The following is a 27,805-nucleotide window of genomic DNA, read 5'->3' on the forward strand; positions in this document are numbered from 1 at the left end:
CAGGAAACAACACTTTCTTCATCAGGACTCCATTGGGGTGTCTGAGCTACTGCTCCCCAAAGGGCCGCTGACAGATGAACTTCTCCCACTGCCAAGAACAAGCCTCTCCCGTCGTCCAAAAGCTTCATTTACTAAAATACAAATTAATAGTTCAGAAACTACCAGATCAGGACATTACAAGTCTATAGTATAAAAAGGTACCAACGTATACAAATGAGCAATGATTCTCTACCCTGGGGTGGGACTTTTGCTTATGAAAATATATATAACACTTTACAAATGAGACAATACATAACTAATTCAGAAGCCCAAGTTAATACTCTGAATGAAGCTAACCATGTTTATAAGACTGTGTACTTCACGTGCTCTGCCTGGTCCTCTTCGTGACAGATGTCCTGCCCGCATACCAGTGACTCTAGCCTTTCCCTTATTCCGCTACTGGTTCCCATTTTCTCTCACCTTTCTCTGTGGCATGACCTTTCTGGACTTAGGACCTTTCAGATTGTTGGAAGGGAGAAAAGAAACCCCATCTTCAAATATATTTAAATATCACAGAGACTCTTTACAATGGAAACTGGGAAGGGGAGGGTTGTTCTTGGAGACCATGCTCCCTTCCATTTTAAGACGCAAAGTTTGTTCCAAGTATTTTTACAAAAGAACTAGTGTAAAGACCAGCTCTTTATTATGAACACGAACAGTTCCCGATGGCCTGTGCCGCTGTTTGCTCCTGGCCCTCCTGGAACTGAGGAGGACTCTTACCTGAAGGCACTGTGCTTATGTCCCAGACCCGGAGCCCTTCCTTCTGTCCTCCAAAGGCATAAACAAATGGCAGATCAGGGCAACAAGAACAACAGAAGAGAACACCCTGAGGGGACGAGAGCACAAAGCCAGTGAGTGCGTTTTCCAGGGAAGCCGAGTGCCTAGAGCCCCCCTCCAGTGGATGACCGACCACCTAAGCTTGCCTATCAGTCCACTCCACCCTGCAGCAAAGCCAGCTCAGTGGACTCAGATGGGACGTTACTGTAATCACAGAGCAATATGGGTTCAGCCACAACGGCCATTCTGTGTGGACCTATGATTTCTTAGGTTTCAGAACTTCATTGTGTTAAGGGCTGTTGAGTCAGTTCCAACTCATAGTGACCCATACAGGCTTTCTAAGGAGTGACCAGTGGGTTTCAGCTGCCAAACCTGTAGTTAGCAGCCCACACCAGTTACTTTTCAGTAATTTTTTTATGTTTTCTGGCTTGTATTTCCTATAATACAGACACATTACATCGTAGGAACCCTGGTGGTGCAATAGCATGTGACGGCCTGCTTAACCAAAGGATGACGGCTCTTTGGTAAAGCGGCTTGGCAATCTCATAAAGATGACAGCCGAGGGAGCCCTAGGAGGCTTTCAGTCTGAATCGACTCACCAGCACTCAACAATATGTGTTGTTGTTAGGTGCCATCAAGTCAGTGCCGACTCATAGCGACCTTATGCACAGCAGAACGAAACACTGCCTGATCCTGGGTCAACCTCACTATTGTTGCCACGCTTGAGCCCATTGATGCTGCCATTTTACCAATACATCTTGCTGGGGGTCTTCCTCTTTTCCTGTGACCCTCCACCTTACCAAACATGATATCCTTCTCCAGTGACTGATCCCTCCTGACAATATGTCTGAAGTATGAGAGATGAAGTTTGGCCATCTTGGCCTCCAAGGAGCACTCTGGCTGCACTTCTTCCAAAATGGATTTATTGGTTCTTTTGGCAGCACATGGCACTTTCAATATTCTCTTCCAACACCATAACTCAAAAGCATCAATTCTGCGGTCTTCCTTATTCATTGCCCAGCTTTCACAAGCATATGAGTAATAAAAGTGTAAAAACAATTTTTTTTAAAGAAACTTAAAGTTTTGAAAAATCATTACTAGTGACCTTTTGTAGCGAGAACTGAATTGTCTGGGACGACACTGCAGTTCCAAGTACTAAGACACTAATGAGCATCAGAGTCCTGGAGTGGTGGTGTGGGATCAGTACTGGACTGCTAACCACAAGGTCGGCAGTTCAAACCTACCAACCACTCCTCAGAAACCCTCTACTGGGTCACTATGAGTGGGAAGTGACTCAATGGCACGTAACGACGACAACAATTGATGTTTGGAGTCTGGTGTGGTGACATAGGACCTCTAACTGCAAGATTACTGGTTCACACCAACTTGACAATATTATTTTGGAATATAATCTTAGCTTTTCACACATAAAACCAAGCATGGATAATTGCTTCTATAACCTCCCTTTCCATAAATACAATTCTTAACCACTGCACACATATTTTACTTTGTAGTAACTAATCCCTCGTGTTCAACTGCCTGGAAGAAGGCCTGGCACACACTAGGTTCTCAGTAACTACTCACTGAATGAAGTCAGCTTGTTTCCAACTGTCCTGCTGTTCTGTAGTGCTCCATTTCAATGTCCTCACAACTGTGCTCCCACTAGTTATGCTGTCCGAAAGGATTCTACTTCTAAGGATGGGTCTGATTTTTTGAGTTATGGTGTTGGACAAGAATACTGAAAGTACCATGGGCTGCCCAAATAACCAACAGATCCATTTTGGAAGTGCAGCCAGAGTGCTCCTTAGAGGCCAAGATGGCCAAACTTTGTCTCTCACACTTCGGACATATTGTCAGGAGGGACCAGTCGCTGGAGAAGGACATCAAGTTTGGTAAAGTGGAGGGTCAAAGGAAAAGAGGAAGACCCCCAACGAGATGAATTGGCCAAGAGGCAGCATCGATGGACTCAAGTGTGGCAACAATAGTGAGGTTGGCCTAGGATCGGGCAGTGTTTCATTCTGCTGTGCATAAGGTCCCTATGGGTAGGCACTGACTCGATGGCACCTAACAACAACAACAACAACATCATGACCTAGAAACCCCTCTGCCATCTTCCTTAGGCTTAACACCAAGCAACTGTTAATCACAGTAGTTGCAAAATGAACCAGTTGTTGTTGTTGTTAAGTGCCGTCGAGTCATTGATTTTCCCCGAAAAACTGTTATAAGTATTAAAAAAGACATAAAAGCCCCAACAAATTCAACTGAGGTCAGAATGAGCTTTTCCAACAAATTCAGATTCTATAAATAATTCCTTGAGAAAGACACGAAGTGCAGGTCAGAGACAGAAGACAAGGAGCCCAGGCAAACCCTTACCATTTTCATGTCCCTGGAGTGGACAAGGCTGGGCCTGTCCCCGAGTATGTCCCATATCTTCACATATTTGTCAGCTGAAGAAGTCACAAGGCAACCCTTGATCTGACTGCTTAGGGCAAGACCTGGATGGATGATAAAACGTTAACAGTTTGGAGCCCGCCACTTTGAAATGTACGTTTCTGTATTCTAAGGTAACAGGAATGAAGAAATGCAATCTCACTCACCAGAGATTTCATCATTGTGTGCATTTAGTGTGAAAATAGGCTTATCTGAGCGTGCATCCAGATTGTAGACAAAGCCATCATCTGTGCTAGCCTGGAACGAGAGGTGGTGGGTAAGGTCACACTACACCCCCAGCGCTGGGTAAACAGTCTGACACAGTGCGCGTGGCCTTTGCCTGTGGGGGGTGGGGTGAGGACAAAGGCCTGGCCAGCAGAGCACAGCAAGCTGGGACACAGGCTGAGGAGGTGCCCAGGTGTTGGGGGGAGGGGAAGAAGGGAGCATGCCGGGAAGCTAAGGAACTTCAGGCAGCAGGAGGGAACAGCAGGAGGCAGAACACAGTGGGTAGTTACACTTTCAAGCATGGGAGAGGAAATGAAGGAAGGGATAACCCTCAAGGATGGAGTCAGGAGAGCCAGGTCTGTGCACAGCAAGGGCAACAGCCCCTAAGGACGAGAGGGAGGGAGGACAGGTGAAGAGGTTGGGCTGGGGAGAGGAAATCAGACAAGGGGGGGCCCTCGTCCTGTGAGACTAAAGGAAAGGAGGTGAACAGCTCTGTACCGAACACTTCCTAGTTCCCTAACTAGCTGCGGCTATGGACAGACAAAGTCCAGGAACCTGGCCACACCTTTGAAGAAAGCCGCTTCTAAAAATCCTCCCTCCTCTCCCTTACAAAGCAGCACAGGAGCCATACGGTTGTATCGCAGGCTCTCTCTACTCTTTCCTTCTGGAGTAAAGCTGGAATTTTATTTCTTCATGAACTGAAATGTCAGTGGGATCTCTGGGATGCTACTTGGAAAACAGTCCTCCCACACATAGGAAGCCTTTCTCCTGCCTGTGAGACATTAAATAGGCGAGCATTTTCATCTCTAAAGCTCCACTGAAGAGGGAAGTATCTCTTAGCCCAATTTAGCCATAAAAAACAAAGCATGCTTAATATGAACCAATCCAATCATGGTACACAGTTACTAGAGAGAAAGCTATTCTATGATGGAATAAAGGAGAACAGCTTGTTAGTAACCTGGGAGGCAAAACACTAACATGCCCACGCTTACCAAAAAATGGCATGGGGAAAAGTGATTCCACGTCACTCTCTCAATCTGTCCACTGAACCGCCACATCCGGTGGTTTTCGTCTGGACTTCGGCAGTCGTACAGAGCCACAGACCTGGACACAGGCAGGCAGAGTTACGATTTCAGAGCCCGAGCCGCCTAGAAAGTTTGTCGATGAAACTAACATATTAAAACAATACTGTGAAGTCAACACTCAATTCTTTATAAAGCCTGCCTTAAGGTTCTGAAATAAAGGAGAAGAAGCGAGCTAAGTTTCACAAAGTGGCGGCCCCTCCACAGAGAAGCAGCCGAGGACAGCCTCTAACACCTCTTCCCAGGTGGTGCTCAGAGTAGGTAACTCTTTTCTGGATCACCTGTACCCCGTGTGTGACTGTGGATGGTGTGGGAAGGACTGAGGGACACTTCCCACATATGTGTCTTTAAAGGACAGGGAATCAAAGTAAGACTACATTGGTTTTGGCTTCCATTGGCTCTTTCCCATCTACAGCCCCAATCTGTACACAGATGGGCGATGGGAAGCCACTGATTGACAGCTCTAGTGGTCCCTGCTCTTCACCTCGTCCTACCTGACACTGTGTCATGTGGATAAATGGGACTCATGTGCCACATGGAATGGAGTTTATTTCTCCAATGTTTTGGCCAAGAGAACAGGGCAGAGGGGTACTAGTGCTGAGCCAGGCCTGCTGGGGCTTCTGCCCTTGCCCTGAGGAGAACAAGTGTGGGCTGGCCCACTGCTCCCAGGAGGCTCAGGCCAGGCAAGCCAAGATGAACAGAGCCCTAGCTGACTCCAGCCTCAAGTTGTGGACCCTCACAGAGCCATGAGTCATCAGTGTGTATTAGTGTAAGCCACTGCATCCGGGAGTGCTCTGTGCCTCACAAACACTAACTTACGCAGCCTTTAGAACACTGAGGAGCTGCTCCTGTCTACTGCTGTCCAGTCAGTTCCAACGCCTAACGACCCTACAGGACAGAGCAGAAGGGCCCCACAGGGATTCCAAGGCTGCAGACGCCCTCAGCTTTCTCCCACAGAACCGCTGATGGGTTCATCCTGCCAACCTCTCAGTTATCAGCCCAATGCTGAAGCTACTCCACCACTGGGCTCCTATAAAGCAGCCGCTACTTCCTGTAGTTGCAGTATTATAACAGGCTCACTCCTGTGCAGACCCCGTGGGCACACCTCGGGAATAGTCAGTCCAGGTATCAACAACACATTCTGGTTTAGTTCAAGGGGGTAAAAGAAACAGTCATAACCCATGGGGTGCTTTATTACTTATCGTATGATCCGGAAATCAGGGTCTGTGCTTCAAATGGATGAAACTGCAGAGTCTGGACCTAAAGAAGGAAACACAGATGAAAGCAGTGTTTGAAAGAACGTTTGCCTAGCATGACTGTTGTGGTATTTCCATAAATCTTTCCCTCTGAAACTCAGTATTACTTAAAGAATCATACACAGCTGCCCCGCATTATCCATAAAAGGACAAATCCTACTCCCAAATCAACAAAAGCTGGCACATAAAAGACATTTCCTTCCTGCATCACTTCTTAACCTGGGTCTGGCAGACCACTGATATCTTCAATGTGATCTGCAACCTCTGGGACTTTCTCCTCATTTGAAGAAACATCATCCCTTTTCTGGAGCCTCTGCTAACATGTGACAGGGCAAGGTAAGGCTCTTGTCACTTCACCTTCCTGCACTCGTTCTCGCAGTTCTAAAATGGATGGTTCCCTAGGTCAGGAATGTCCAACATCTGTACATCCCATCGCTATGACCAATCTTATAAACATCTATTCATTACATTCAAGATTCGAAGTACACACAATGGTTCATCATCAAATGTGCACTGCTTTGCAATGTACATCAAAACATTATTATTACTGTATTACCAAGTTAAATATGTTTCAGTGTATCCGCAAAGTTTCTTTAATGTTTTTTATGCATAGAAGTTTCACTACACACTAAGACAAGCATTTGACTGTTAGGTATAACCTATATCTAATGGATCCAACTTACATACAGATTGGACTTACAGACTTAGGAGCACAACTTGTTTGTACCCCGGGGATTGCCGGTACTTATTTATCGCACACATAAGGCTGGGTGAAGACCCAATAAAATAACCTGAGCAAGCACTTTGTAAACCAGAAAAGGCCAGGTTTGGGGCTATTTTCAGTCAGTATCTGTCTCAGACTTTTTAGAATCTCTGTCATGCACGAACTCACTGCACCTTGTCTCTGTGCACAGCAAGGCTCGCTGCAGGCTTCCCCAAGGACATATCCCACAGAATCACAGTGTTGTCAGCGGACGCACTTGCCAGCACATTTCTGAAAAAGACAAGAAACAGCAGGGAACCTTTTAAAAATCAAGAGCATTCTAAGGAAGAAATAAAGTCCATTTAATATGAACATAGCATCCAAAGGACTGCAAGATCTATGTACTGAAAACTACAAAAGGTATTTTGGAAAGAAACTCCATGTTCCTGAATTGAAAGACTTGATATTGGTAAGGTGGAGACAGTGCCATTTAACGAATGATCAATGAGCCCCACAAGTTGGTACGCTGCTCCTGAGATTCATATGGAAATTTGGGGACCCCAGAATGGCCAAAATAATCTGAAAAACAAACAAATGTAAAGTAAGGAAACTGACATTTCTCAGTTTCTAAACTACAAAGCTAGCATCTAATGCTGAGTGGGAAAAGACCAGTCTTGTCAACAAATGGCTCAGAGTTGACGGGGATTCATGCAAAAGGATGCGACACCACACTATGGTGCGGCTGTTGTCATGTGCTATCAAGTCAGTGCTGCCGCATGGTGGCCCTGGAAAGAGTTTCCCAGGAGTGACTGGTGAGCTTGAAGCGCTGACTGTGAGGCTCAAACTGACCTTGCAGTCTAGCACATTAACCCACAGTGCTACACTAGGACTGCCACACACCCCCTATGTACTTCTACATACCACACTATTGTTGTGAAGTGCCGTTGAGTCAGTTCCAACCCATAGCGACCCTGTATAGGGTTTCTAAGGAGCAGCTGGTGAACTTGAACTGCCAACCTTGCAGTTCAAATGGCTTTGCAGTCTGGCACATTAACCCACAGTACCATACCAGGACTCCACACTATATAACCCCCAAAAACACAAAATCTCAAAATGGATCACAAATGTAAACTGAGAACTAGAACTGCTAGGAAGAAACCCACAAGTGTAAATCTTTACATCCTTGCAGCAGACAATGCTAAGGCACGCACCACAAGGACAAGCAATGAGAGAAACATAGAAAGTGGATCTCAGCAACAGGAAAAGCTTTTGAGCTGCAAATGATGTCATCAAGGAAGTAAAAAAGACAACTCACAGTCTGCGAAAAAATATTCATAAATCATGCGTCCGACAGGGAACGTGTATCTAAAGGACTCTTACAACTTGATGACAAAAAGTGAAATAATCCAGTTTAAAAATGGGGCAAAGACTCTGAATCGACCTTTCCCAAAAGAAGATACCCACACAGGTAATAAGTGCATGACAAGATGTTCAGTATCATTAACTATTGTTGTTTGTTGTTGTTAAGTGCCGTTAACTGGTTCTGACTCATATCAACCCTGTATAGGGTTTCCAAGGAGCCGCCGGGGGGTTTGAACCACTGAGCTTGCCGTCAAGCGGTTATCTTTTAGGGCCACACCAGGACTCCATTATTAGTCATCAGGGCAATGAGACTCAAAAGCACAATGGGGTACCACTTCGCACCCATAAGATGGCTATCCTGAAAAGACCGTAGTAAGGACTGCTGATGAGAGGGGGGAGACTGGAGCCCTCAGCCACTGCTGTGTGAAAGCTGGCCAACAACAGGACAGGCCGACACAGCACTGCTGCCGACAACAGAAAACGGTTGAGCTGCGGCTCTGTGGTTGTCAGGTGCCATCCAGTGGCTTCAGACTCAGCATTCAGCCATCCGCACAACCGCTATCAGCCATTGTGTCAATCCTTGTCATTGGGGGGGGGGTCTTCCCTCTTTTTCGCTTACCCTCTACTCTGCCAAACGTGACTCCAATGACTGGTCCCTCTGACATGTCTAAAGTACCTGAGGTAGAGTCTCACCACAACCATGTGACCTAGCAATTCCACTCCTAGGTGTGTGACTAGCAGAGATGAGAACGTCCACATAAAAACTTGGACATAAATCTGTTCACATCAAGTTTAGTTGTTGCTACCTAATGCATTTCAAAGATTCTAACATCAAGTTGTACATACAGGTCGTATAATATTTTGCAGGTCCTGTGTATTTCAGAGATGAAATGTTCATTTAAATTCCTAACCCAACCCAAAAAGCCCAGTGACACTGAGTCGATTCGGACTCACAGCCACCATCCAGAGCAGAGAAGTGCTAGAGGGTTTCCAAGGCTGCCAACCTTCACAGGCAGATGGCCACCTGTAACGCCCGCAGAGTGGCTGCCAGCTCTGAACAGCTCCCATGTACCACGCCGACAGAACTCCTAAAACTCCCAACAGCCAACAGGTAGTCAATGTCCAGCAACAGCAAAAGGTAAAATTTCACAGTATGTTTTCCACTGAAGTCATTCCACAATATCTCACTGAGATTTCCTTCCATTTTTAAGGTTTTTATTCTATGAGCAAGCCTCAAAAAGTTCTTGGAAGAATTCCATTATCTTTAAATCCCATTTTTTGAAGCCTCCTTATATGAGGCTTAGCAAACAAAACACCTTCTGAACACTACACCACTGATGATACTCCGAGACAAGTATGTCAGCAGAAAATAGGCGTTTTGTTACTATGTGCATTTTACTACAAATCAAAGTCTTTACTCATAACAATGTTAATATACTGTTATTGTTGCTATGTGCTGTGGAGTCAGTTTTGATTCACAGCAACCCTGTTTAGAGTTTCCAAGGCTTTAAAACTTCACAGGAGCAGAAAGCCTCATCTTTCTCCCGTGCAGTGGCTGGCGGGCTTGAACTGTGGACCTTGTGGTTTACGGTGCAGTGATTACCATATGGAGAGTTATTGCGCTCCATATGACGTATTATTATCTCAACATTATCCTGAACTCTGCACCCGAGCATGCAGAAGCCATACTGGGAAGTATTTTACAGTGGCTACAAAAATGGACTCAAACTTAGCAACAATTCTGCTGTAAACTGGATTGTTGAGTTAGAACTAACTCCATAGCACCTAATCACAATAACAAAAACCTCTCCAATCAATAAAGGGGAGAGAAATAGAGGAATCCGGTGGCATACTGGTAAGGGGCTATTCCATTAGAACAACTTTTCAGTAGCTGTTGTTGTCATGAAGTCAGCTCCACTTCATAGCGACCCTGTACAGGCTTTCTCAGGGTTTTAAAAAAAATCTTTGTGGGAGCAGACAGCCTCATCTGTCTTCCATGGAGCAGCTGTTGGGCTCGAACCACTGACCTTGTTCACAGTCCAGAGCTTACCCCATAGAGCCACTGCACTCCCAAATAAAAACGACTAGATATGTAACGAATACATAATGTTGTTGTTATTGTTAAGTGCCATCGAGTTGGTTCCAACTGATAGTGACCCTGTATAGGGTTTCCAAGGCGCAACTGGTGGGTGTGAACACTGCTGATCCCCCCAATATTAGATACTCTGTTCAACTGCTCATTAGGACCAGGCCAATTCAGATAAATCTAGTAGCAGTGACCAATTTATTGGCAGCATCATAACCACTGGAGAAGCTTAAACGAAACAAAACCAAAGCTCAACACATTCTCGGGCACCAGTTCCTAACCTACTGAATCAACCTTGTGAGCAGGGAGCATTTGTACTTTAAAGCCTCACTCAGAGGTTCTGCTTGGCTACTAGGTTTAGGAAACACTAACCTGGACAGTTTTCTTAGGTCCTTTTACCCAAATGATTGTGGCTCTGAAGATGTCTGAGCACAAACAAGAACACAAGCTATCCTTTGGTAAGCTACCACTCCAGGAACGCCCTCAGCACGCTGCGAATTCTCAAGAGTCCGACGTGATCATGTTCCTATTGTAAATGTGGGCTAACAAGGCAGTCGGTAAGTGAGGAAAGAGGGTGTGGTCTTTGCTGTAACTGTTGCTAAAGTGTTAAGAATAGGGAGATGGCAGTTAGCAAAACCCAAACAAAGAGAAAAATACGTGTCTTCAGTGAAGAAACACAAGTCCCCTGGCCCCAGTCCCCCGGCCTTCTCCCAGGGGAGGTGGAGAGAAGGGCACGTGGTCTTCAATACACAGCGATCACAACTCCACCCCAGGAGGCAGCAGGTGGAGATGGGAAGATAGGAAAGCAGAGCTCCTGTCCTCAGGGAGTGCTACCCAGGCCTGGAGCACACCGAGAGGTGCAGGCACAAGGTAAGGCCACCACGGTTACATTCTCCCACAATCCTTCAAATACATTTCTTTTTACCTGATAAGCTTGTTCCAGGACAGGTCAAGGACAGCATCAGTATGTGCTCCTGTTGAGGAACCCTGTAATAATTGTCCTTCATTACTTCTTGTCTTAAATCCCCTATCACATCACTGATACTTTAGGAAACACCCTGCCTCCCTGTTAGTTTGATGCCCCTGATCAAAGGAGGAAACGAAAGGTGCTGTAATTCTACAAAGTATCCATTGTTTACTTCACTGCCCCATCAAACCTAATAAAAATGGTTTCAAAAGCTATAGGAATGAACACATGGATACTCCAAATTGAAAATACTAAAAGTTAAATAGAAAAAAATTTAAATTCTATTTCACTAGTATTAGCCACCATTTATGAATGAGGAACATGCCTGAGAGAAATTTGTTTTGTGTAAGGAAGGGTAACGGACTAATGAGAATTTTATGTAATCAGTAACTATTTTCCTGTGGCTTAGCTTTTGGAAACTAGCAAGTAAAAATAACTTAATAACTGCCTTTCCAATCCCGTCCGCTTGGAACAATGCAGGCTGTTGCCACCCCCTCCCTCACCCTGTAAACGTATCCTGTACAAGTTTTTCAAGTAGCAGCTGGTGGTTTTGAACCATGAACCTGCAGTTAGCAGTTCAGTGCTGATCTATAGCCTCACACCAGGACACCATGTCTACTTGCATTAAGTTATTTACCTTCTTTCCTTTTTTATTCTTCTTTTTTGATAGCTTACTTCCAAGTGTGAAGACAGGTTCTAAAGAGTCCACTATGTCGAGGTCCCACACTTCAATAACGGGGGTCATGTTTCCCACCGCAATATAGTTTCCTATGGGAGGAAGCAATGCACCCATGATTCAAACAAAACCAAGAAAAGACAAGACACACATGACTTCTAATCAAAGACTGTCGAATAGAGGAGTAATGGCTTAGAGCAGAGCGTATCACACTTTCAGATGCAGATACCAGTGCAACAGCTAAACACTGGCTGCTAAGCAAACGGTCAGCAGTTGTATGGGGTGATTTGCCCCTGTAAAGATTACAGCCCAAACAGCATTGTGGGTCGCTGAGTCCGAACTGACTTTGTGGCACCCAATACCAGCACTAAACCAGCTCCCAGACAGTATCAATACCATGCTGGTCCTGGGACCACAATGAGGACGCGGTCTCTTGGCCCCAATGTTCTCAATTTTATGTTGCTGTTCTTAGGTACCACTGACTCAGTTTCAACTCATACCAACCCAGTGCACAACAGAACAAAGCACTGCCTGGTCCTGAGCCAATCTCATAATCGTTGTTAAGCTTGATCCCATCCACTGCTGACCTGGTGCAAATCCATCCTACTGAGGGTCTTCCTCTTTTTCGATGACCCTTCACTTTACCAAGCATGATGTTCTTCTTCAGGGACTGGGTCTCCTGATAATGTCTGAGGTATGACAGATGAAGTCTAGCCATTAAGGCCAGACTTCCAACACAGATTTGTTTGTTCTTCTGGTAGTCCATAATACTTTTAATATTCTTCTCCAACACTGTAACTCAAATGCATTAATATTTCAGAGTCTTCCTTATTCACTGTCCAACTTTCACATGCACATGAAACTACTGAAAACACTATGGTTTTGCTCAGGCACACCTTAGTCCTCAAACTGACATCTTTACTATTAAACACTTAAAAGAGGTCTTATGCAGCAGATCTGCCTAATGCAATACACTGTTTGAATTCCTGACTTCTGCTTCCATGAATGTTGATGGCGGGGCCAAGCAACATGAAGTCTTTGACAACTTCAATCTTTTCCCATTATCATAATGCTATTTATTGGTCCAGTTGTGAGAATTTTTGTTTTCTTTTCACTGAGTTTCAACCCATACTAAAGGTTGTGGTCTTTGAACTTCATCAGTATTTTAAGTCCTCTTGACTTCAGCAAGCAAGGTCATACCATCTACAGATCACAGGTTGTTAATGAGTCTTCCTCCAATCCCGATGTCATGATCTTATTCATATAATCCAACTTCTCAGATTATGTGCTCAGCATGCAGACAAGTATTGTGAAAGGATACAATGCTGGAGCACACTTTTCCTAATTGTAAACCAGTGTCCCCTTGTTCTGTTTGAATGACTGCCACTTGGTCTATGTACAAGGTCTTCATGAGTATAATCAAGTGTTCTGAAATACTCATTTTCCACAATATTGTCCATAGCTTGCCATGATCTACAAAGTCAAACGCCTCTGCATAGTCAATAAAGCACAAGTAAACATTTTTCTGGTATCTTCTGCTTTCAGCCAAGATCCATCTGATGTTAGCAATGATTATGCCCCGTTTCATGTGCTCTTCTGAATCTGGCTTGAACGTCTGGCAGTTCCCTGTGGATGTACTGCTGCAGTTGTCTTTCAGTTATCCGTAGCAAAATCATGTGATATTATTGTAAGATTTCCACATTCCATTGGGTCACCTCTGTTTGGAATGGGCACAAATATGGATCTCATCCAAGCATAGTTGGTCAGGTAGCTGTCTTCCCAATCTCTTGTCATATTGAAATAGTTTAATTGGTATTCCATCAATTCCTGGAGCCTTGTTTGTTGCCAATGCCTTCAGTGTACCTAAGATTTCTTCCTTCATTACCATTGGTTCTTGATCATATATTCCTTCTAGAAATGGTTGAACATCGTCCATTTATTTTGTACAGTCACTTTGTGTATTCCTTTTGATGTTTTCTGCGTCATTTAGTATTTTGCACATTCAATATTCAAAGTTGAGGCTTGAATTTTTTTTCCAGTTTTTTCAGCTTGACAAATGCTGAGTGTGTTCTTCCCTTTCTCAATTCTATCGGGAGACAAAAATTTATCTTTTCTTCCTTGGATGGCTGCTGTGAAGATGAGGCTCAAATGAGATACATACATGTGAATGTGCTTTGCTAGTAAGATGTAAATGTTAGTATCAACAGTGTTTACCCTTACTGGGAAGAAGTACTCAGGGAGGGGGACAGCAAACAGTGTGCAGATACGATGAAGGAGACTAATGAAAATATAATTGTATTTATAGAATATAAGGAAGGCTATTATGTGACAAGCCTCTTCAGTTTCATTTTTACTTCATGTTTTGAGAAGTGCGAGGCCACTAAGCTGTAGCTTGTAATGTCAGACACATGATGTCTGTGTTTTCCCGGGCCTTTAGCCAGCACGCTATCAGGCTCTAGGCTTGTTTATTTGCAGCACCTCCCCGCTTAACCTATTCAAACACTGGGCAGACACAGGCCCCAAACCATGAAGTGAATGTTTAAGAGTTACATAACTGTAACTTCATAAACTATTAGCAACAACACACTGAAAACATTCATACAGAACAGACAGCTCATGTGACTTGGAAGACACTATCTTAAATTCTTCAATTACCTGTAGAATCATCTGGGCTAGGATCAAAATTCAGCCACTCCACGCTCAGAGGATAGGCAGACAGGAGTATATCGTGGTGTACATAAAAAGAGTCTTCTTCTTGATTATAAACTGAAAAGATTAGAAAAAGAGACATTCTTGCATTTGACTAAGTCATTCCGAATCAGACTCCAAAGAACAGACTCTCCCTGTTGAACAATGGGAGGCATAATGTGTACAGTGAACAATTTGATGACATTACAATGACACACCCTTTGTTGCTAAGCAAAACTGCATAGAGAAGTATGTGGAAAATGCCATTTTCAACCAACTTTTTGAAGTCCCCCCAAGGGAACCATGAACACTGGCAGAGAACTGACACTGCCTGAATAGTCCTTTCACATGTTCACCAGGTGAATATGCACCTGTCTTGTGGCTCACACATCACACAGAACAAACTCTCAGGAGTATTTTAGCATTACTTTACTCTCTAAGTTCTTAAGTCAAGATCAAGAAATAAACGGTACAGGTGAAAAATAATTCCTATCTAGAAATCAAAATACTTGTCAGCAATACTCTTCTTTAATGTATATTTTTCAAAAACTTTATAAAGATCAACATTATAAACAAGGTTAAGGAAGAAACCCTATTGGAATATGACAACTAATATGAATCAGCTCATGTCACTAACATTTATAAAATCAAGGAGCATCAGGACCCCTTAAGGAGCACAACTGGGGTTAAAATGAGGTAGCTCAAAAGTCTTTCAGAAACGTATACAGTAAAATTGATAGAGCCCAAATAACTGGGGTCCTCCTTCCTGTATGACTTATTAAGAAAGAAGTCAACAAGGAAACAAAGATTTTGGTTCTGGAAATTTCTCAGATCTCTGCTTCAGGGAGAGATGTAGGATCAGCAGATTCTGTGTAACCAATCAGATTACATGAGAGAGCACACTCAGAATGATGGTAGTAATGACTCAATCATGTTCTATGTACTCAGCTACCATGTTACGTGGCTGCGGCGCCATAGGATCAGCACTCGACCACAGTCGGTTTCAACTGCAAAGTCGGTTGTTCAAACTCACCATCTGCTCCTTGGAAACCCTATACAGGGTCACTATGAGTTGGAACTGACTCAATGGCACTTAACAAAAACAACAGCCACGCTACATAAAAATGGTGATGATAATTTAAAACATAATTATCTGTTACACATGTCAGATCAACTTTAAGGTGTAATTCTGAAATTACTCTTGAAAACAGATTAGCAGGACAATTTGCAGATCCTGTCCAAATCTCAACAACAAAGCCTATCAATGATAACCTCCAACAACGAACCCATACACAGCCACTACTGCAAGCAATGCATACGCAGGGCAGTGTGTCCTTCCATCGCGCACAGGGATGCTGTGACTGACAAGTGACTCAACGTTTTAAAACAACAGGCTAGCCTAGCTGAGAAGGATACAGAAATATAATCGCTTTAATTTCTTTCTGAACTCCTTCTGTAGGGTTCTCAGTGGGCTCAAAGGAACGACTGTGAGCCCTCAGATGACAATGTTAAAAAAAAATTATCGATGACAAACACACTGACAGTGTTAGGGTTCTGAAATTAGAATTAACCTTTAAAAAAAAAATTACCAACATGGTTTTCATTTGCAATATAAAAAAGTCTGAACTATCAAAAGCTAGAGAAAATAACTTCACATTAAATTAACTGCTATTTAGAAGTCTTCCTGAGATAATTTTCATAAACAGGCCACTGTAGGCCAGGGGCTAAAAATGGCCTAATGTGTAGGTTTTCACAGGCAGCCTTACTAGATTCTGACGTTCCAGAAATGCAAACTAATGACCTTTCTGAAGGCCTTTCTGAAGATGCCAATCAACATAAAACAAAAAGGCCTTCATTTCCAAACTGTGAAACTGTTCCCACGACAAAGGCCTTAGCAATTGAATAGTCTCTTTAAACGTCAATGTTTTAAGATGGGTGAGCAGAAAACACCTGGGAAGAAAGTGCCTGGGCAGATGGACTGGTTTGCAGACACCTGCACAGAGCAGGGGCAGCACAAAGATGAGAGAGAATTTGCAGGTAGAGAATTCTAGACATCCTGAAGGGTATTTTTAGTATGCAAAAAATAACAGATTTTATACAACAACTACATCCTCGGAAACCCTGTACAGGGTCACTGTGAGTTGGAACCAACAACATGGTACTTAACGACATAGGATAACTAAATGTTTGATTTAACAATGCATAGCAGTGCTGACTTCAGATCATTGCCAAGCCCTCACATCTGGCTTCTGTGCTATCACTTGCAGTAAGGGTTCGAAAAAGGTCCTGGAGTTTTTGCCCAAAGGAGCAACGTGGGACTTCTATATTGAATGACTATGATGAACACACAATATTATCAAGGGGAAAATATTGGCAACAACTTTGTGGAAAAGAAGCAGAATGAAAATTTGTCTGTCTGGTATAATCTTAAAACTACATAACATCCAAACAAAGACTGGGAGTAAAATGTTTAAATAAAAGACTAACAACTCCTATGAAGTCCTGGTGACACCAAAGGTTAAGTGCCTGGCTGTTCACCAAAAGGCTGCCTATTCAAATCTGAAAATGGAAGAAGGCTACTTGTTTCCAGCAAAAAAGTCAGGTACCAAAGTGACACATGAGACCACATACCCTGTCACATTAAGCAGAAAAATCTCTATGCTCTGTAGGAGAGATTCCACAGGAGACTCCTGCTCCCCAGGCTGGGAGCTCAGCCCAGTTCCCTGCTGGTTACTATCGTAGGGTCACTGACACACACAGGCGAGACCACAGATCTCACTCACCATGGACTTCCAAATTGCACTGGTCCTGTTCAGCTCTACCACAAACGATGAGATTATCGCTGGGCTTAATCAAGAAATCTTCACGTTCATATTGCTCCTAAGTGGAAGAAAAAAAGCCCGTGGCCAGAAGCAGACATCTCGTTAACCACTGATAACTTTCTGTCTCTAAGTATTCACCTCGCATAGATATTTCACACATGGGATCAGACTATATTGGTTCTTTCCTGTCAGACTATTTCGTTTAGCTTAAAGTTTTCAAGAGTCACCCAGGTTGCAACATGTGCCATAACGTCATTTATCTGTATTAATATTAATATTGTGGATTAATATTCCACTGTACATATACAAACAAGGATAAGTCAAAAGTGTTGCTATAAAATCATAGAAACCTTTATAAACAAAAATACCACCATGTGAAGTTACTGTTTCTTGGCATGTCGTTCACCTACAACTGTACACTTCTGAAGACAGTGTTTCCATCTAACCCTTTCCTGAAGACTTCTGAGCTCTTTGATTTATACCAGGTCAAAACTTTTGGCATCTTTGAGGGGGTCTCAATTCTTCGGAGCAGCTTTCCTTTTCCTCAGTTCTCTGAAAGCTTCTTACCAATAAACCCCATGATCATCCTGTGCCCTTTGAGAAAATTTATCAAGACTACCTCTTTGGAATTCCAAAACTCAGCAGATCTCTCTGCCTTGAATTTAACCATCCCAGCAAATCCCCTTGAAAACCACTATTTTGACTGGACCTGTGGTGCTGTAGGATAATGCACTGGACCACAAGGTTGATTTGAACTACAAGGTCAGTGGTTCAAATGCACCAGCTGCTCCTTGGTAACCCTATAGAGGGTCACCATGAGTGGGAACCGACTCAAAGGCACTTCATAACCACAGCAATGGGACCCAGGGAAGTGTATGACTGGGAGAACTTGTCTGCAGTCACCCACTGATGGCAGAAACATGTTTAAACTTGTTTAGCATGGAATGAACCTATGCACGTGTGAACTGGAACCCTAATAACGATACTTTGAACTTTCCCAGGTGGATACTTGGTTTGTTCCCACTTTTTGGCTTTTGTGCATAATGCTACAATGAACACGGGTATTTCTATTTGTTCCCACTTTTTGGCTTTTGTGCACAATGCTACAATGAACATGGGTATTTCTATTTGAATCCCCGCTTTTAAGTCTTTTGGGTGTGTACCTAAGAATGGAATTGCTGGGTCACATGGTAGTCTTTAACTTTTGGAGGAATTGTCCGAGTTTCCAAACACCTGTGAGTACAGCTGGAAAAGTGTGTCAATATTTACCGTGTCTTTCAGAGTCACATAGGGATCCTGGTCATTACTCCCATAGACTGTCAGACCCAGAAGAGATTCACCCAGAGTCTCAGCATCTATAAGAATTCATAAACTAAAATAAGTCATTTGGACAAAAGAATTTTTTCAAAGACATTTCAACTTTAGACTGAGATTCAACCATGTACTCTCAAACTAGCCCACGTCAGGAAAGGAGACAGTGGATGAAAGCAAGCAGGGGTGCACAGCTGCCACTCCTGGAATCGGCAACTTACACTCTTCTAAGAAAAACATAAACTCATAAAACATAAACTGCAAAATCACCTTTCAGAAAACATTTGAATTCTGTTCTCATTTCTAAGCTTGCTCTTTTCAACACTGTTTAAAAGAGAGAGAGAGAGAGGTGGCCTTGAGCACCTGAAATGAAAGAACCCCACACCACAGACAGATAAAACTGAGAAACCAAGAGCTTCATAAACAGGTTTCTTTATTGTAAGATTCTTACAGCTCTCGACTGCTGGTATGCTAGTGCACCTTATGATGCTAAACTTCCTCCTTTCCCCCTAAGCTTAGGTGACGATATAATTCTTGCTTTACTGCAGCCCCAACATTCACCAGCTATGTGACTCTGGCAAAGTAAGCTAGTCTTTCGGAGCTTGTTTGCTCTCCTGTAAAGTGGAGGTAATCACTCCTCTCTCAGGACTGCGGATCCAGACGGGTGAGTTTGCCAAGAGTGCACAGGATGATGGCCAGAAGGATAAGGAATGAGGAGATATGAACAACTAGATAGAAAAGTGGGTAACTGACAAATGAGAAGGAGATACAGGGACACCAGTGATACAGTGGGAAACCCGGGGTACTGGTTCTAAAAGAAAGATTCGTTTCATGAAGATGATACCCAACATTCAGCTTTCTCTGCCTCCTCCTCCCCACTCCTGGAGCCCTAATCCAGGTCTTCATTGTGTCTGGCCTGACTTACAGAAAGACTCTTCTTCCACGGAGAAACCCACCCAATTTCCCAAGCCATTCTGCTTGCGGCCAGAGTTCATGCTCTGAAGTTCACATGCAGTTATCATGTGTACCATGCGTAAAACCTCTAAAGGTTGTCTCCTGCACAGGAAACAGATTACTAAGTCTGGCATTCAAAGCTGGGCTCCAAGAAGACATTCCAGATGTTTCTCCAACTTCCCACTCATCTTCTGGATACTTGGTTCACGCAGATCAACTTGCCAGGCATTTCCCCCCACTTTAGGTCTTTATTCAAGCTGTTTCTTGGGCCCATCATACTCATTAGGTCAAGCTCAGCATCACTGTGGCACTGACAGCTTTCTATAGTCTTGCTCCTTCCTACTAAAATGACATCGTACCTGGTTTGGTACTTTCTTCCCAGTGTTACTGGCGGTGTTCAAACATGCTCCACTTGAGGTCTCCTGGCCAAGGTGGTGAATTTCCACCTTGACCTCTTTTATTCAATATGTTTCACTTCCTCTCAGAACCTACTTCCTCCTGTCTCCCTTCCTATCCATTACTTAATGATCTTCTCATGGTCACCATAGGCCATATCTGACCTCTGACCTATACCTATTCCGAAACACTGCCTCGACACCCCATAGTGCTTACCATCATTAAGGAAATTTCAATATGCACAAAGACAGGATACAGCAAACCTCCCATTGCCTAGCCTGGACTGGTGACACATGATCTCAATCTTGGTGTTTTCCTCCCCTCCGCCCCACCTTTGGGTTCTTCAAAAGCAAGTCGTAGACAGCATGTCATTTTACTCATAAACACCTAAGTATGTAGACAAGGATGTTTTAAGGGTGCCTGACAAAAACTGCAATTGAAAACCTCTGAAACTACTGCCCTGAGGTGGTATTCTCAATAACACAACAAAAAATACAGTTATTAGACTTTCTTACACACAGTTTTCAACTGTATCTACCCAATAAAATCTAGCATAACAGATAGTTAATGAAATCAGTAGGTTTTAAACTGGGTCACAGATTTCTCCCGTACATCTGGGCTCTTAGGTGAACAGCATTAAGTAGAGGCCTCGCTTACATAAACCTCTGCACACAGTATCACTCTTCTTCCCCACTCTCCTAGTGATCAGACTTAAAGTACAAACTACCCAAATAAAGGACCCACCAGCTGCTCCTCAGAAACTCTATACAGGGTAGCTGTGAGCCAGAACCGACTCCACAGCACTTAACAACGAGTAAACACAGCATCATCATTTACACTTTGTTGTTGTTAAATGCCATCGAGTTGGTTCTGACCCACAGTGACCCATATAGGGTTTCCAAGGAGCAGCCAGTGAGCTTGAACCGACCCCATGGTTTAAACTGACTTTGTAGTCCAGCACATTTACCCCCAGTGCCACCACACCAGGACTCCACTTGCACGTGACATATTCTACGTTAGATCATGAATAGCAGCCTGCTGTTGCCATCAATGCTCACTAGAACTCCTTCAGGCACGCCTTCCAGCACACTCAGGAGACAGCTGCCATTTTGCTTTGCTGCCCATACATATGGCTTAAGAGTCTGCTGATGTTAAATCCTGTTTTCCTGGTTTTGTAACTTGGACTCTAACTTTCAGAGCCCACCAGGTCTTAGGAGAGGTGGAGTAATGAGAATCAACTTTATTTAGCCTGCTGAATATGCCAAAACGACTGCCTACTTCCCAGATCCCAACATTTGTGGTGCACGTCACTCATACCAGAGACAGCAAAGGGGGCCTGTCCCACTCTACTCGCCTCTGACATAGGCTCACTTCCTTTTCCTCAAAGAGCACTTTCTGTTCCCTGCTCACTTTGTCTCCCCCAAGGCGTTCCGCACTAACTTCTGCTCCTAATCTGCCTCCTTCTTCATCTCCCTTTTCTCTTGCCTATGACCTCCAGCACCATGTCTCAACATGTACCCAGAATTCCAAAATAAAAACCACTGTGGTTGAGGAAAAGGAATGAAATAAGGACACTGTAACTACATACAAATGAGTTAAAGCTGATTACACATGCAACAGAATATCTATACAATACTCATTTAAAAGAAATCTTTGGTTCGTGTTTATTTGCGTGGATTTTCTGAACTAGGCTGTGTGACTGAGATCAGGGACGACAGACTCTCCCAGCCCAGCACTGGGACCACCAGCACTGAGTATGTGATGCAAACCAGTGGAAAGAAACAAACTCTGACCTGGGTCTGTGTCCTCATCGTATTTGTCTAAGTCGTACTCGGCCAGCTCATTGTCTTCCAGTGTCCTGTCGTCCTCTGGGTCGCCATCCTCCAGGGCCTCCCTGGGTCGTGCCTGGGTGCGAGCACTCTGCATGCCCCCTTCTGACAGGTCACCGGCTTCCTCCTCATCACTGCTGACTTGTTCTCTGTGGGAACACCAAGTACCCAGTGGTGCTGCTCAAGAACAAGACCACCTTGCCTTCATTACTTAAGACACACAAATGTGTGCTGTGGAACTGTGCTAAGAGTTAGTATCCCCAGACTTACTGCAATTTTTCCTGTGCTTCACTGATGAGGCGTTTCACTTCTTCTTTACTCAGTTCTACCTGTAAGAAATCACAGACTTCCTGAGACTGCAATATACAGTAAACGGCTGTGCAAGTTAGCACTTGGCGGAGGAAAACTCAAATATTTCCCACTAAGTGGAAAGTGGTAAAACTACACCCTGTCAAAGGCAAACAACTCCTGAAATGCAGAAAAACAAGGTGGCCCACGGGCTTCCAGTTCTCACAGGTTTCAGTGTGTTTAAGATCATGGTTGTTGTTGTTAAGTGCTGTGGACTCGGTTCTGCCCCATGGTGGTGGTTATGTGCCGTGGAGTCAGTTCTGACTCATAGCGACCCTGCATAAGGTTTCCAAGGCTGTAAATCTTTATGGGAGCAGAAAGCCTCATCTTTCTCCCACGGAATGGCTGGTGGTTTTGATCTGCTGACCTTGAGGTTAGCAGCCTGATTCTTAACCATGATGATGTCTTTGAATAAAATAAGTTTGCAATGTCAAATATAAATTCATGGCACAAAACAGCAAACATGAGACTCAAATTTTAAGGTCAGCAAGTTCACAGGTTCTCCCAATTATGATCCCCACCCCTTCTCCATGCTCGTTCTATCCCCACCTTTCTCATCTTTTAAATTTCCACCATGGGTTCCTTCCCTTATAATAATAAAGAGTTTTCTCTGTGTATGTGGAGTGTTCGCTAATTGTATTCAATCACTCCAGGCACCGGACGCAAGCATTGGACTCACATCCACACTAGACATTCTACGCTACACCCAGTGTTGAGAGAGGAACATGAGTCCTCACAGACAGGCACCTCCCCACCCCCCCTCCAGCCCTTTGATTCGGAAAATGCACTGGGATACGCGGGAATGGAGACGCTGTGGCATTTGGGGGAGTTCCCGCCTAAAGCTCAACCTGTCCCAGTCTGTGTGGTCCACGTGTGTGGATCGGGGGTGAGACTAGGGGGCGCCCTGGTGCTGTGTGTGGGGGGGGAATATATAGATATACATTTGAACCAGCCAACCAGGTAAGGGAAAAGATGGTGCGGTCCAAACCCTAACCAGTGGGGTGAGACATAGCCTTGAGACTTGCGTCAGGGATTAAAAGCCCGAGTGGACTGCCCACAATCCTGCCCTTCCTCCTATATCCCCGACTCACAACTCTGAACTCTTCTCTTGGAAAAGTCCCTTTGGAAGAGGAGAAATTGGCATTGTCAGTGTACCCCTAATTGGTTTAGGAGACCAAAAAAAAAAAAGAAGGCAAATGAGAAAATATACCAGGTTAGACCCAAAAGATCCTTTGGGCCAGGGAGTGTTAAAGCTATTTTGTCACTAACACTTGGCCTGATATCTGTAAAAGGACACAAAAAGAACAGAAAACTGTAAAAACAGGTCTATGGAAGAACTATTAAAGGAAATTGAAAAGGTATATATAAAACGGGATAAAGAAAAACAGAAAGTCCTGTGTTGCCAACCTTAAGGCAATGAGCTCTAGTAGCAAAATGGTTACAAATCAGGCTACAAGCCTCAAGGTCAGCAGTTCAAAACTACCAGCAGTTCCACAGGAAAAAGATGAGGCTTTTTGCTCTTGTAATGGTTCACAGCCTTAGAAACCATATATAGGGTCACTATGAGTCAGAATCGACTCCACACCACCACTACCACCACCTCTTTCCAGCAGGCAACTAAGGAAGGATAATTAGCCAATGCTCCTTGGGATCCCAACTCCCAGAGTCAGGACAAAACAGGAAGGGAGGGGAACCCAAAAGCAGCCAGAGGAGAAAACAGATACTTTAAATGTGGAAAAGTAGGACATTTTAAGAGGGAATGCCCAAAAGGGGAAAAAAATTTTCTTAAAAGGGGGGTGGCGTAGGGGAGGAGGTGGTCCGTAGAAGACAATACCTTATCCCCATAGACGGGAGAAACGGTCTACAGCCAATACGGTAGTTTTTCAAATAGAACTCTTAAGATAAATGTAGACATAGGCTGTTTGAGCTTACAATGCAACTTATGCAGTTGTTTACCCAAACAAGGTGAAACTTTAATGTGAATCAGGCATTGAGAAGTTGTTTTGTTCTGTTTCAATATCTTTTTCTTTCTACAGTAAAATTGTATAAATTAATACATTTAAAGGATAGTTAAGGATTTGGTTGTTGTGATAGCATTTTTTTTTTAATTATATATTGCTTAAGACTTTGTATGTATTTTATTTTTGTATTAATGTTTCAGATCCTCTGAGAACAAATACTGTTTTAAAAGATATTTAGGAAAAAAAAAAAAAAAAGAGATATTTGGTGTACCAATATTCTTTCTAAATTGAAAACAGTTTTGTTGTTGTTGTTAAAATGTGGGCCACCCTGTATGTATGCATCTCATCTTTTTAAGAGGAGGAAAACTATATTATGCTGTAGACATTAAAATAAATTTTGGTCCAAACCCATCCCTTCAAATTCACTGTTCATCACTTCTGACCATGAGACTTGATGCTGATTGAGACCTGTAAGGGGAACGGACTTCAGCTGGACTGTGAGGGCCCTTCCCAGGTACAGCTAACCATTGAGACAGCCAACCACGGAGGAGTGGACTAACTACTCAAATAAAGGAACTGGTAAAAAGGGACTCTCCCCAAGGGAAATGTAGTTACTGGTGGGAAATACATTCCTCACCTAGGGAACCTCTCAAAGTGACCCTGGCAAGAAGCTGAGACGCTGCCTTACCACACACCTCTGCCAGTTTGTCACGCTTTTCCCCGGTCCCTCTCACTCTCGGGGGTCTAAAGAACAAGTCCCACTGAGTCGCTGCTTCTCAGACCTGGTAAAATGGGGGTGCAATGGAGCTTATAAAGGTATGGGTTCTCTTCCTCTAAGAATGGGCTAAAACGTTAAGAGAAATGATACGCCGAAAATTCATCCAGGGACGCAGACTTATTGAAAATGGAGTTCCTTCTGCAGTTGTCAGCTCTAGGCATTATCTTCTTGTTTCTTCTGCCTGTGGCCAGCTGCTTCAGTTAGTTTCAGGTCTTGATATCCTTAGCCTTGTCTCGAGGCTAGTCTTCTCAGTATTACTATTCTTGTTGGACTAGAAATGTCTTACCCAATTCCTTGATCCCTGTTTATAGTGGGAGAAAACTCAAGGTACAGTGGTAAATACAAAGCCAGAATAAAAGGGGTCTAGGGCCCAAGGGTTCTAACGTGTCCCTGACAAGATGGTTTGGGTTTATAAGCTAATATGGGTAAAATGTACCATTGCAATGAGGGAGATGCAAAGGGATTTTGCCTATGATCAGCCAGTCAAGTTAATAGTAGATTCAACTATGGCATCTCTCCCTGTTCTGTTATCCCATGCAAATAAGAGAAGTCTCAGAGACAACTGTCCAGTGTTGATGTCTTTGCCCCTTTAGAACAGTGAGAAACAAACATAAATATAGTACCTTGAGGGGTCCCTGTAATAACTGGAATGATGTTCAGTGAACGACCCAATATCGGTATGGGCTTCTAGCTCGTACAAGGGTCCACCCCAGCCTCCACTGCAAATCCTAACAATGCAATCAATCCATTACTCTTAATTATAGATAATCCCAAAACCATGACTAGAGAACCTTCAATAATAGGAAACTATGGATTGGGAGCCAATGTTACAGGAAAGAATCCTATAGGAGCCTCCTCTCTAAAACTAATTAGACAAAACTCAAGCCCTTCCTTTACCAAGGATAGAACTCAAACACAGAATCCTAGAAATGATTCAGATCTGGTACCCCCCTTAAGTTCAGGAAATTACCCTTCCAAAATGACAATTATGTAAGTTAAAGACCTAAGACAAACTCTAACTATAGAAACAGGATATGGGGATGCGAATGCTTGGTTGGAACGGAATAAATATTCTGTTTGCACTCTAAATAAGAGAGATTGTTACGCCTGTGCAACAGGAAGACCGGAAGCTCAAGTGATTCCCTTTTCACTCAGATGGTCCTCAGACCCTCAGGATATGCACTGTATGGTTGCTCTCTTCCAAGACCCTATATCCTAGGGCAACGAATCCTGTAACTCATTGTCACAACTGTTCCCTAATGTCAGGGGTCTTACGGGTCAGCGCCCGAGGACCATCAGGCCTCCAGCCTCAAATGTCAATTTCACTTCATGTCTCTCCAGACATGGGGGACTTTGATGTTCATTAGAAACCTGACCCGATACAGTGAGCACAAAGTCTTTAAAGAGCTCCTAAATCAGTCAGCCCATGCTATTCCACGAGCAGATGTCTGGTGGTATTATGGGAAACAATTATTCAGGCTTTACTGGCAAATTGGAGGGGCACTTGTGCTTTGGTGCAATTGGCCATCCCTTCACCCTGGCATTCCATCAACCAACAACTACAGGAAACAGAAATAAAGCCAAGAGAAGTGTAGTTGCTCCCCATGGCTCTTTCAATTCCCATGTTTACACAGGCAGTATAGGAGTCCCCCAAGGGGTGCCAAACAAATTCAAAACAAGAAACAAAATAGCTGCAGGGTTTGAATCTGTATTAGTCTGGTGGTCAACCATTAACAAAAATGTGGACTGGATTAACTACATCTAATATAATTAACAAAAGGAGCTCTGGTAGCGTAGTGGTTACGAATCGGGCTGCGAACCTTAGGGCCAGCGGTTCGAAACTACCAGCCGCTCCGCGGGAGAAAGATGAGGCTTTCTACTCCCGTAAAGATTTACACCCTCGGAAACCCTGTACAGGGTCGCTATGGGTCGGACCCGACTCGATGGCACTTAACAACAACAACAATATAATTAACAAAGATTTGTAAATCATACCAGGGGTGTTATAAAACGAACAGAACAATTAGGACCTACTAGCAAAATGGCCTCGGAAAACAAGTTAGCCCTAGATATGATATTAGCAGAAAAAGAAGTATGTGTATGATCGAAGTCCAATGTTGTACTTTCATACCCAATAACGCAGCTCCTGATGGTACCATACCGAAACATTACAAGGGCTGACCATCTTAGCTAATGAACTCGCTGAAAATTCAGGCATAGATGACCCCTTTTCTAATATCAAGGAACAATGACTCGGGAAATGGAAAGGGCTTATGACTTCAGTCCTCTCTAATTATCCTATAACACTAATGGGATGCTGTATTATACCCTGTATGAGAGAATTAGTTCTAAAACTCATAGAAACAGCCCTATCCAAACAACCCCCACCCCATACCAAAATAACCTTTTCCACCTAGAAACATACGAACACCAAAGTCAACATCTTGCAAAACTTGAAGAAAAATATATTTATTATAATCCTGTTTATTGTATTCGGGTAACCTTTTTTTTTTAATTTCCTGAAGACTGTATGATTTTTCTTTTTCTTTTCCTAAAGTAGGAATGAGCGCCTTAAAATCTTGAACTAGCCAACCGGGTAAGGGAAAAGATTGTGGGGTCAAAACCCTAGCCAGTGGGGTGAGACACAGCCTTGAGACTCACGTCAGGGATTAAAAGCCCGAGTGGACTGCCCACTCAGTGTACTCGCTGACCTGTTCGTATATGTACGGCTATGCGCACGCACCCTCTTGCAGGAGTAAATTTTGCTTAGCCAAGGTAATTAAGTCTCATCGAGTGTCTTATTCAACATCAGGATTCATTTCTAACAGTGCAACTGCGAGGCCCCGACTTCCCAGACCCTCGGAGCCACAGCCCCAGCTACAATCCCTCCTCTCCCAGGTCAGCACCACAAGCGGGTATCGAGTGCTATGAGTCCGGTTCCCCAGGCGAGGCTGATTAGGGAAGCCGCAACTTGCCCTCATCTCCGAGCGATAGGGCCTTACCTTGTCTGGCGTCTCTTTGGCCACGCCGCAGCGGACCCAGGACACGCACGTCACCTGGCGGCTACGGTTCATGGTCCTCGGCTCAAGAAGGCCTCACCCCAAAGACCCCAGGC

General features: G+C 43.8%; 1 protein-coding gene across 1 annotated transcript; it reads right to left on the reverse strand.

Annotated features, from left to right (window-relative positions):
- PWP1 (PWP1 homolog (S. cerevisiae)) lies at nucleotides 1-27,805 on the reverse strand. Its single transcript, XM_006865244.1, has 15 exons — nucleotides 27,693-27,805; nucleotides 21,874-21,932; nucleotides 21,568-21,752; nucleotides 18,383-18,468; nucleotides 17,075-17,171; nucleotides 14,259-14,369; nucleotides 11,565-11,695; nucleotides 10,886-10,947; nucleotides 6,707-6,803; nucleotides 5,752-5,813; nucleotides 4,464-4,575; nucleotides 3,414-3,504; nucleotides 3,190-3,311; nucleotides 760-865; nucleotides 1-131 (listed from the first exon to the last, which is right to left on the reverse strand). Exons 1-15 carry the CDS (start codon nucleotides 27,762-27,764, stop codon nucleotides 22-24), a joined length of 1,503 nt encoding a protein of 500 aa, XP_006865306.1. The 5' UTR covers nucleotides 27,765-27,805; the 3' UTR covers nucleotides 1-21.

This window comes from Chrysochloris asiatica, unplaced genomic scaffold (genome assembly GCF_000296735.1).
Source record: "Chrysochloris asiatica unplaced genomic scaffold, ChrAsi1.0 scaffold00076, whole genome shotgun sequence".
Taxonomy (NCBI): Eukaryota; Metazoa; Chordata; class Mammalia; order Afrosoricida; family Chrysochloridae; genus Chrysochloris; species Chrysochloris asiatica.

Coding starts and splice junctions, on each gene's coding strand:
- PWP1 (XM_006865244.1), bottom strand. CDS start 27,764: ATGAACCGTAGCCGCCAGGTGACGTGCGTGTCCTGGGTCCGCTGCGGC. Junction 17,172..18,382: donor ATGTGACTCTGAAAGACACG/GTAAATATTGAC, acceptor TCTTCCACTTAG/GAGCAATATGAACGTGAAGA. Junction 866..3,189: donor ACTCCAGGGACATGAAAATG/GTAAGGGTTTGC, acceptor TCGTCCCCTCAG/GGTGTTCTCTTCTGTTGTTC.